This window comes from Asparagus officinalis, chromosome 1, assembly GCF_001876935.1.
Source record: "Asparagus officinalis chromosome 1, Aspof.V1, whole genome shotgun sequence".
Lineage (NCBI taxonomy): Eukaryota > Viridiplantae > Streptophyta > Magnoliopsida > Asparagales > Asparagaceae > Asparagus > Asparagus officinalis.
Genome location: NC_033794.1, coordinates 43,746,726 through 43,758,546, shown reverse-complemented (window position 1 = coordinate 43,758,546; position 11,821 = coordinate 43,746,726). Strand labels below are relative to the sequence as shown.

The 11,821-nt window shown below is 37.3% G+C and overlaps 1 protein-coding gene across 1 annotated transcript; it reads left to right on the top strand.

Annotated features, from left to right (window-relative positions):
• On the top strand, nt 7-5,730 carry LOC109823404. Its single transcript, XM_020389684.1, has 7 exons — nt 7-444; nt 1,498-1,673; nt 2,362-2,600; nt 2,681-2,880; nt 3,439-3,564; nt 3,647-3,761; nt 5,508-5,730. The coding sequence occupies exons 1-6, from the start codon at nt 16-18 to the stop codon at nt 3,743-3,745; spliced, it is 1,269 nt and encodes a 422-aa protein (XP_020245273.1). The 5' UTR covers nt 7-15; the 3' UTR covers nt 3,746-3,761; nt 5,508-5,730.

Here is an 11,821-nt window from a genome sequence, read left to right as displayed (position 1 = left end):
AGGTGCTGCTCCCGGATGCCTGCCTCCTCGTCCCTCAACCTAATCTTCAAACTGTACCACGAACTGTGCGATCGAGCTCAGATCCCTTGCCAACTGGAGTTCGATTCGGAGTCTGACAAGGCCGGGGGGGAGCTTAGGTCCTCGGATCTGACGGCGCTGTTTGAGATTTGCTGGGCGATGGAGAGGTATTGGAGGGTTGGGAGCAGGAGTGAAGCTGCTGGGGCTGTTCCCGATTTCAAGCATTTGGTGATGTCGGTGTTGGTGGACGGTGGAGAGGTTGAAGACGACGAGAGGATCTGGGGGTGTGAGGTTTTGGGGATGGATCGGAGTGTTTCCGCTCAGAAGGTGCAGCTGTGGGTGATGAGCAGAGCTCCGGAGCTGACGGGTTGCTTATCGAGGTTTGTTCGGGAGAAGGTCAAGGCTTGTGCAGCTGGGAGTTCCGGGGTAAGCCAAAAGACTCGTTCTTTGTTATGTGCATGTTTCGTTTTCATTAGCTTTTAGTGATCGTTAAGTGTGGCTCTGTTGAATGTGAACCTTGACTCGAAATCATTATGGTGGAAATTTTTGGGGAGACCAATATCGGAGGTCATTAAAAAAAATCAAAAGTGAATTGTGTGTGAATCTCGCCATTGCAATTATACGACGATGTGAGCGAAACATTTTTTTTATAGACTAAGACTAGTAGTGCTGGCGGAAGGAACACGAGACGGTGGGAACATGACTGGACAGGGAGTGTTTGATGGTGGATTGGGGAAAAATAACTTGGAAGTCTTGGGTTTGTGTTTGTTAATTAGAAGATATGATCAACCACACTGATCGAAGTAAGAAAAAAATATATAAGGTATGCAAGTTTTGACTTAGATATGCCCTTTACTGTCTCAAGTATAATCACAGTTTGCATTGTTTCAAAGGGGTATTTTCCCATGATCCCCAATTATGGTTATTGAGCCATTCATTGTCGTCTATAGGATCTTTTCTCTTCCAAGAATATACCCACAACGTGTGCATTGTGTAATTTATTAATCAAGTCAAATTCATGAAAAATGCCATTTGATTCATGAGCAGTTTGTTGTGTGATGCAGATGAAGAATCAAGCCTCTTTTATTCACTAAAATAGGAATGTGCCTATGGTAATTTATTGAGAATTTGCATCAGATTGAGGCATGGGCACATAATCTCAAGAGTTAATGAATAATAAACATTGTTGCATAAGTCTGAAAGAATAGTGGTAACAGAGTGTAATCAGGGGGTTTTGCTAAACACACCCTTAGGGCTGGAGAACATGTGTTTTTGTGTGCTCAAAACATATATACATGCATGTGGGCCGTGTCAAACATTTAATTTGTTTTGTGGGGTGGAAGTTTTTTTTTTACCTGTAGGCCCTCACATCATTGGAGCTCCTGTTTTTAGCTGGATTGCAGCATTCTTAACATGCTTACAGTTTATCGTCTCTATTGGTGTCCTTGCAACTTGGATTAACTTGTTGACAATATGCAGGATTCCATTTCATCAGCTGGCGACAATTACTCCAGTGATGTTGAAAATGCTTTCCTCCTCACATGTGGACAGGCATGGGCGATATCTCTTACACTGAGAAATACCTTACGCGAAGAGCTGTCAGGGGTATCCTTTCCTGAACTGGTCAATGAGTCACTCGATAACATTCTATATAGGTTGGTTGCTTTCTTTGAGCATTTTTTTAATTCTGAGAATTCCACTACAGAATACAGTCTTAGATCTTGGGATTTTTTTTTTAATTACAGATCACATTTTATATCATAATTTAGTCATTATAGTGTATATTTACCGAGTTTTTCTCAATGCATTATTGATGAGAATTGAACTTGGAGCGTAAAACAGCAAATACTTCACTTAAAATTACAAATAAGACATGTCTTTGTATGAAGTGCTGAATCTATTTGTTAAAGCTCCAAGTCATAAAGCAGTCAAGTATAACGAATTGGCAAAGTGAATCTGAAGTGAAATCATGTAAATTGGTTACCTTTTGCAGCATTAATGTAGAAGGAACTCAAATTTGTTTATTTTCTTCATTTGACAGCAGATATAATGTACCTTCACCGGGAATTTACAAGTGCCGTCCTCTCTGGAGGAGAAAATAATGTTGTATTGCCGGATGATGTTATTACAATAAGAAATAGAGATTAATAGTTTGATAAGAAATGTTGGTGAACTTGCTTATTTTTCTTGTTCTCTTTTGGAGTTGATATTTGTTTCACAAAACTGCTTCATCTGGCTGTTGGTACGCTTGACTGTAGGTTTATCCTTGCATTGTTTCATTATACTTGAATTGTCATTTTGAGAGAGTGCACATTGTTCTCACTAGTAGTTGTTTATTTGTAGGTCATCAGTTCATGGGAAAGGGTTGAACAGGTTCTGGTCTAACGTGGAAGGTTATCATGGACCTGTTTTAGTTCTAGTCTCAGCTTCTTCGGTAGATACCAGTCAGAGTGACAGTATTATAAAACGATGGGTGATTGGTGTACTGACTGGGCAAGGATTTGAAAATAGAGAGACGTTTTATGGAAATTCCGGACATCTTTATGCTATAAACCCAGTTTTCCGTGTAATCTCACCTTCTGGTATGTTTTAAGTAGTTTAGTTTCCCTTTTTTTTAAAAAATAATCTTTGCAGCTAAACAATCTAAAATACCATTAATCAGGAAAGGAGAAGAATTTCATGTATAGTCACCTACATCTTTCTGGGAGAGTATATGAACCAAATCCAAAGCCCATTGGTTTGGGCTTTGGAGGAACTTTAGGGAGTGAGAGGATATTTGTTGACGAAGATTTTGCTAAGGTTACAGTCCGTCACCATGCAGTTGACAAAACGTTTCAGAATGGTTCTCTGATTCCTAACCAGGTAAAACTTTTTATATGGACAGGAGAACTGAAATACTCTTTGAGAACTTGATTGCATTCATTTTTCTGTATCACTGTCTAGTCCTGCCTATAATTTCAGCAGTTTCAGTTCATCTTTCTTTCTGATAAACTTGATTCTATTCAATCTTTATTTTGTGAACAAGTTTGATGATTTTAATTTCCTATTCTTATGTATTCTTATTCTGCATGTGTAGTTTCAGCTGCTCTCATCTCTCTGTATTTATTTGCGTTCATTCCAGAGTTTTAATCCTTTGCTGGAAACAAATTTGGGAAAGATTGAACATTCTCATAAAATCTGAATAGAAAGAGAACCACATTATGGAATCAGAGCATAATTCAATTTAATGAACCAAGTCATCCAATGATCAATCTTTGGAACGTTGCAAGTTTCTAGTCTTTGGGATGAGATTTATTTTCTTTCTTTTTATATCTCGACAAATAAATTACTTTTAGTTAATGAGTGAAAATGATCAATATGCTTATATAAACTCATGGTCTGTTGCAACTAAGTGTCTCCATGTTGTTTACTGAAATTCAGGGTTTCTTACCTGTTGAAGCATCTGTACTAGAAGTTGAGGTATGGGGTTTTGGTGGAAAAGCAGCAAGACAACAGCAGGATTCATATAAAAAAAGAGAAACACTCTTCACCGAACAACGACGCAAGGTTTAGTAATAAGAGTTTTCTTCTAATGTTACTAGCATATTATATTTACATGTTCCCCCCTTTCTTGTTTGCGTTTCTGTAGGTTGACCTGAAAACATTTGGTAATTGGGAAGATTCTCCTGAGAAGATGATGATGGACATGACGAGTGATCCTAACAGAGTTCAAAGAGAAGATAGATAGACGTGCCCAGTTCAAGGTGTATATCAAAAATTCCTAATCGATGTCATTATTAAATGATCTGATCAATAGCATACTACCATGGGATCTTATTCCCCACCCCTCTCATCATGACACTTCTTTTTGGACCCAAAATTCATGGGGGGAACCAAGCATGGGACAGGGCAATGCATGTGTCATTCTCCATTTAACTTTTGGCGCTCTCCCAATCTCAATGGCAACTAAAGTAGACATCTCACATGTACGATAGTTGGCCCATGGTTTTGTGTCCAAAAGTAATTTCTCTTATATCATATAATCATTCCATTACCAGAAATATCTGCATGATGGTGGCAGATTATTACTATGACCTGATCCAAACCTGTTGAAGTGGTTAGTCCATGTTCATGGCTGAGGAATAGCGGTGAAAATACATGTCCAAATCCTCGAATATATCTGATAGGATATGGTTACGGATATCGATATGTAGTACAATATCCTGATCCGTATCCAAAATATACCAATGTATGTCGATCATACACTTGTAATTCTTTTAATCCTAAGATAAATGGATATGAGGTTAGTTGATGATCAAGAGATCTAATCTTTGTTTTTTAGATATAACAAACAATGAACTCTATGGTATCATATGAACTATATATATATATATATATATATATATATATATATATATATATCAATGTGATCTAGTTTTCTCATATCCATTTTGTATATGCATGTATATGAGTATATCCATATCTGTATTCGATCTAGAGAGTTTTGCTTATTACCGAGATATTTGTATTCGTATACGTATATGTATCCGTGATTGGTAAATGCATACGGATATGGTAAGTATCATATCCGAGCTGTCTGCACCCCTGCTGAGGAAGCTGTGGACAATGAAGATTGAGGAAACTGAGGAAGCTGTGGACAATAAAGGGATTTCCCATAAAACATAGAAGACAAGGTGACAGGTAATGAAGATTGGTTTATGTGGTTTAAAGCTTATGCAATTAAGGAGCGATCCTCAAAATTCTTAGGCTAGAAAAAAGAATCCAGGAGGAGTAAAAGGTTTATAAAATTATCTATTAGGAAATTACAAATATGTATATTTAGACAGAGATGATAATAATTGCTATAGGTATTAGGTAAATGCATCATCCTGAGGCATGATATTGTCTAAATATCTAACAGTAACACACTTCTGAAAAAGAATGAGTAGCATATGCATGTCTTCATGTAATCAGTGGGCCCATATACCTTCCATTTTCATGTTCTTATTTGTCTCAATATTGTGTTATTGTAGAGAAAGACCTTATGTCCGTGTTATATACAAATTTGTAGTGTTTGAACTCAAACGTGAACAATGTGAACATAATAAGTTCTTTTAATAAAGAAAATCAATGAATGAGAAAGGTGCAAGTACAGGTTTGCACAAAGCGACATTTCATGCAATTGGGTTGTAGATGAAAATGGAATCCCATATTAATTGAAGGAACTATAGCTTGGTATCATAATCTTCATCGCATTTTCAGGGTTACTATTCACAGTAAGCTGGTTATATGCATTCTTCATCTTTGGCAAGAATAGCATCCCTTGATGTCATTCTCTTGTTTTTTATTTAGTTTAATTGTTCTTTCTCACTTGTGTCTTGTTTTTTATCCATTTGAGTTTTTTCTTGTTGCTTTGAGATATAGCTTTGCTTTATGAAATGCTAATTCTTGATATTGATTCTCACTAGTTGTTCAAGCTGGTCGATGTTTCTTTTCTTATTGTATCACAGGTTTTCAGGAGCTTGTGAAATATCTGGGGATACCAGGGTTTGTCAACTTTCTGAGTTTTGGAGATAAATAAAAGATTGAAGATTGTATATCAATATTCGTCTATATAGGGAAGAGAAGATTTGTACAGAACCTCTTATAAATTTCTAAGATTTAGTACTAGAAGTGTTTGTGTATCTTATTCCAATCAACAAGCAACAGAAGAATCTCTCACACTTCTGATCACGTACTTATCCTCGCTTCAGGTATATGATTCCTTCAGCGTGCAAGAGCTAGCCTATTGCAATAAATTTGATTTAGATGGCCTTGAAAGGCATTCATAATTTAAGTTAGGCTCGTGAATTGAGTTTACGTTTCAAAAGGGTAGAGATGGAGTACATAAATGTGGTAAGCGTTATTGAAAACTATCAGCCTCTGTACATAAAACACGCACAGAATTTTGTTAATATCGAATATTTCCAAAACCTTATCTATCCAGTAAATACCTCTCAATATAAACCATTTTAATTTATATCTGCATTTAATTATAGGAAAAGTTTATAGAACTCAAAATGTACAACTTTTCTTGTTTCTTGTACTTTCTTTGTTTTGTTCAAAACAAGAAAATGGGCCCTTTATGTTATAAAATTAGCATGTTTTCTTTTTCTTTTGTTTGGTTGCATATGAAAATTTTATAGAAAAGTTTTGATAATCTTACAAGAAACTTTATAATGGCTAGTTTGGCATCCTCAAATGTTGTAAAACCCTTTTATCTTCGACTTGCCATGAACAAAAAATTTGCCAAGTTAAAAATAAGAGTAAGAATGTTAGAGATATTGGTGAATCTTCAGCTGCACCAAATTTAAAGGTAAATATGATGTTAAAAAGAATTAAAAACTCTACTACTTTCCCAATGTCAAATTACTTTGTTTATTTATCTTAGCGTTCTCGGAAACTACCGCAGAAACAAACCTACTTTATTTTCATATACAGATGAAGAACGAGAGCGAGATGACACGTGAGATATAATAGAATTTGAAGAAATAATGTTAAGAGCCAATGCTTTAAAAGTTAGAGACCGAAACGGGTGGTGGAAGTGTCCCTACTGCAACGATATCTGCTACATAAACTGGAACATGAATGATCTCTTAACTTACATGCATGATGTTGGTTACAATGGGACTGTGCCTAATATGGGTAAGGAAGGGATTGGCCAGCACCGTGGACTAGAAATTTTATTCACAATGGTTAGATTGAAATCAATGATCTAAAAAAATCACGTACAACCTTGGTATTTTTATGTCCTACTTTGATATTTTCATGTACTAAGTTGGCTTAGTTATAAATCTTTTGACAAAATTGATTGTCTCAACTAAAACTTACAAGTTCAACGTGGATTGCATTCGAAGAATGTATTGTCTCACCTTAATCTTGTGCTTACAATGAAGGTTGCACTTCCCATTAAAGAACATCTTATCTTATTATGAACATTGTAAACTAGTTTGCAATCTTATAAAAAGACCATCATCATTGCCAACATATCCTTCAAACTCTACACAAACAGCTGAAACTAAGCACAAAAAACACCAAACCGAGCAACCATAGAGAGGTAAACAAGCTCAAAATCAGCAACATACAACAGAAATTTGCACCAACAGCTTAAACTGAGCACAAAAAACACCAAATAAGGATTGAACCAAGCACCATAGAGAGCTAAACAATCTCAAAATCAGCAGCATATAACAGAAATATACACCAACAGCTCAATCTGAGCACAAAAACACCAAACAGAGCACTATAGAGAGCTAAACAAGCTCAAAATCAACAACATATAACAAAAATCTGCACCAACAGCTGAATTTGAGCACAAAAAACACCAAACCAAGCACCATAGAGAGCTAAACAAGCTTAAAATCAGCAATGTATAAACGAAATCTGCACCAATAGCTCAAACTGAGCACAAAAAATATCAAATCGACCACCATAGAGAGCAATCAACAATAAATAGAGGAAATCTACATCAACAGCTCAAATTGAGCACAAAAAATACCAATCCGAGCACCATAGAGAACTAAACAAGCTCAAATCAGCAACATACAAATAAAATCTGCACCAACTTAAACTGAGGAAAAAAACCAAATCGAGCACCATAGAGAGCTAAACAAGCTCAAAATCAGCAACATATAACAAAAATCTACACCAATAGCTCAAACTGAGCAAAAAAAAAAAACCAAATCGAGCACCATAGAGAGCTAAACAAGCTCAAAATCAGCAACATATAACAAAAATCTACACCAATAGCTTAAACTGAGCACAAAAAAAAACACCATACATAGCACCGTAGAGAGCTAAGCAAGCTCAAAATCACATTAGTATAATAGAATTATGCACTAAAAGCTCAAGCTGAGCATAAAAAGAACCAAACGTAGCTCTCTAATGGGCATCTATATTCATGTATAATTATTAGAGCTCAGGATGTAAATAGATATGTCATAAAAGATTGTCTCGCCTATAAATTTATTATGCAATATAGGCTGCACTTTTGAGGGATTGTTTCACCCAAATATTGTAATATCAATGTAGGTTGCTTTCCACACAAAATTATCTCACCTAAACATTACACAATAAATTTAGGCTGCATTCTCAGTTTTGATAAAAAAAATCTTCTTACATCACGCTCACTTTCATACAAATGGTCTAAGACATTGTCGAAAATTCATCACTGTATGAGTCACTATGAGTTTTCAAAGCTACAACTAATTGTTCAGTCAAATGTATTATGTATTGATTTCTAATTGACTCTGATATTGACTCAATAAAGCTACGTATCAACTCAACATCATTGGATTTTCTCAGTCTTTTGCTTGAGAAAGGCTTTGGGTTAGATTCACTCTAGGATTTTTTAGAAGTGGGGTTTGTGGAAGTGTTAGCATTAGATTGAGGCTCAGTTTCACTCGCAAATGGGTTGTCTCCATCATCATCATCAAGAGGAATGACGTTGTTAGGTGTCAATCTTCTCATAAAGTGGCCTAGTAAAATCACCACTAGCTTGATCATCACCCATGATCTTCTGTAATTTCTTGTAAAAACGAAAGAAGCTTATTTATATATCCTCTATACCAAACCTAAAGCTACTTTTTTCCTGCAATATACAAATTGAAATGTAGTTTCACTATATGATGTATGAAATTAAGTATAACATTTTCACTTCCACTTAAAGTAATTATTGTTATGATAGGAATATTACATGAGCCCATGTTTTAAGTGTCATCCAGGGTTAACATACAATTTTTCTCATCTCACGCAGTACCACTTATGTTGGTGCAAGCCTTCATATCAAAATATTTGGTTCTCTAAGTTTTCATATGATTAATCACATAAGTGTAGGTGTAGTTGGTTTAAGTTGCATGTTGATTTTGTAGTTGCCATTTTGTAAGCTTTAGCTTTGAAGTTTTTAACCAATCTTCATTCCATCTTTCACAAAAGTTTTGTAAGATACGGTATAAAGACCACATCATGCTAGGGGAGCCACCACTTGTTGGAAACCCCCTTCAAATTCACGTCAGTAATTCTCATTGTTGTAGGCACTTTTCTCTTGCGAGCTAGTTTCTTCGTTTTTAGAGGGTGATACCTCCCGATCACATCAATGGCATGGCTCTGAGGTCCACCAGATTCACCAGTGGTTGGTGACATTTGTTGTGGACCACTGCTTTAAGAACTATAAGATGGAATATACAAGCATTGGGGACTGTTTAACATATTAGTGTATGATACATGTTGCTGGCTCATTCCACTATAGTTGCCTTCAAAGGGTGGGAATTGTGAGAAAGATTTTGGCATTGTATGTAGTGAAATGAAAGATTGAGGTGGATATGACATAAAGTTCATATTAATACCGCTCGTTGTATTTGGCGGTGCATGTAGTAAATAAGGAAGATTTGCTTTCCTACATCGATGTTTTAAATGTGCAATAATAAAAATAACCATGAATATGTAGTACAAGCTTACAAAGTTAATTCAGAATTACATAGTTGCAAGTAAGGGATGGAAATTTACATTGTCCATACAAGCACAATTATGAAATAGTACAATACATAACTAAATATGCGAAAACAAGAAAACTAAATGGCAATTTCCATGGTATCACCACCTTTATACTTCGCACAATAACCAACCCACATTGCCCAAGCAATTTGGTCTCGAAACTTCTTCCATTCATTTCTTCCAGTCCTAGATTGAGTGTGATCAACTATGTTTGTGTCATCTTCATTTGTCATCTCCTCATTCTCTTCATCAATTACAACATTCTCATTCAAAATGTCATCTTGTGGATCTTTAATTGTAATAAAATTATGCAATATATGTGAAAAACACGAACGAATTGTGAAAAACGTGAAGAATAACCCAAAACACTTGCACAAACCAAGCCAATTACGACAAATCAAACCAAACACAGAGATATACGTGGTTCGGCAATTGCCTACGTCCACGGGGAGAGGATGGGGAGATTTCACTATATGGAGAAGAAATACAACGGGTTACAACTCACAAAATCACTCAAATATAATCCTAACCAAAGCTCTCAACTCCCTCATAATATCTCCCTCTCAAAGTGCTCAAAACAATGCTAATTCTCTCCTTTTCTCTCCTTAAGAAACCCTAAAAAACGTGGTCCTATTTATAATAAAACACAATCCCAAACAAAGGAGGATTCCCATACAAAGGAGGATTTTAAAAACGAGTCTGCCACACCCTGCACCATGGGTGTGGCAGATGGTGTGGTGCAGGACAGATTCTGCCACACCCTGCACCGTGGGTGTGGCAGAGGATGTGGTGCAGGACAGATTCTACCACACCCATGGCAGACACCACACCAGGGTGTGGTGGAGTCTGTTTTGGGTTATTCTTCACGTTTTTCATAATTCGTTCGCGTTTTTCACAATTCTCCACCTCGGCGAAGTGTTCCCAACACTGAGCCGACACCAACATGAGCACCAATGTGTCGCCTCTCTAAACTCGGCTGCACCAATGTGGTTGACTACGTATCCCCTCTCCCAAGGGATCAAGCCGCCCGTAGTTCATCCAAATGGCCGTCAACGGCCTCAACAATCACGAATGTGCAACAAGTTTCGACAATGATCAAACTTGTTGCTCGGAACCACCTTAGTGAGCATATCCGCCAGATTATCCTTTGTGTGAACTTTCACAATCTCCACATCGCCATCTTCAAGAACATCCCGAACAAAATGATAACGAACGTCAATGTGCTTCGTCATCGCATGAAAAACCTGATTCTTCACCAAATAGATAGCACTCATGCTATCACAATGAATGGTGACGGACCGCTGCGATATACCAAGTTCCTCCAAAAGTCCTCGAAGCCAAATAGCCTCCTTCACAGCCTCCGTAACCTCTGCCTCCGTCATAGACAAAGCCACCGTAGACTGTAAGGTGCATCTCCAACACACCGGCGCACAGGTCAAAGTAAACACATACCCCGTAGTAGACCGGCGCTTATCCAAATCCCCGGCATAATCCGAATCAACATAGCCAATGCATAGCTGCCCACCTGTAGTGTCCCGCTCATAAACCAAACCAACATTGAGCGTATCTTCAATTGACTTCGGTGAAAGACCAGCTGAAAGCTTCAAATGGGCTCCCAATGGTACACTAACTGGCTTCGTATCCATGCTAACATGGAATCGCTGTAGAACCTTCTTCAAATAAGCCACATGTGTCAAATAAATCTTGCCCTTCTTCTTGTCTCTACCGATCTCCATCCCTAAAATGCGCTTCGCCTCGCCCAAGTCCTTCATCTCAAACTCATTTGAAAGTTGAACTTTCAACTCATCTATAGCTAACCTGGAACTAGAGGCAACCAACATGTCATCGACATAAAGTAACAAATAAATGTACGCACCTCCCCTCAACTTGCGAAAATACACGCAATGATCAAACTGGCTCCGAGTGTACGAATGACCAAGCATAAAACCATCGAATCGCCTATACCACTGTCGAGGAGATTGCTTCAAACCGTATAGCGATTTCTTTAGCCTGCAAACCAACTTATCTTTCCCTGCAGCTCGGAATCCCAATGGCTGAGTCATATATATTTCTTCATCAAGATCACCATGAAGAAATGCTGTCTTCACATCCAACTGATCTAACTCCAATCCATACTGTGCCACCAAAGCTAGCAAAATCCGAATCGACGAATGCTTCACCACCGGAGAGAAAACCTCATTGTAATCAATACCTTCCTCATGTGCATAGCCCTTCGCAACCAACCTAGTCTTGAATCTCAATGGAGTGCCTTCAATGTCCTCCTTCTTCGTGT

Excerpts from the sequence above, each read along its gene's own strand:
- LOC109823404 (XM_020389684.1), top strand. The coding sequence starts at position 16 with ATGCCTGCCTCCTCGTCCCTCAACCTAATCTTCAAACTGTACCACGAA. Across the intron at positions 445-1,497 it reads GTGCAGCTGGGAGTTCCGGG|GATTCCATTTCATCAGCTGG; the intron begins GTAAGCCAAAAG and ends GACAATATGCAG. Across the intron at positions 2,881-3,438 it reads GTTCTCTGATTCCTAACCAG|GGTTTCTTACCTGTTGAAGC; the intron begins GTAAAACTTTTT and ends ACTGAAATTCAG.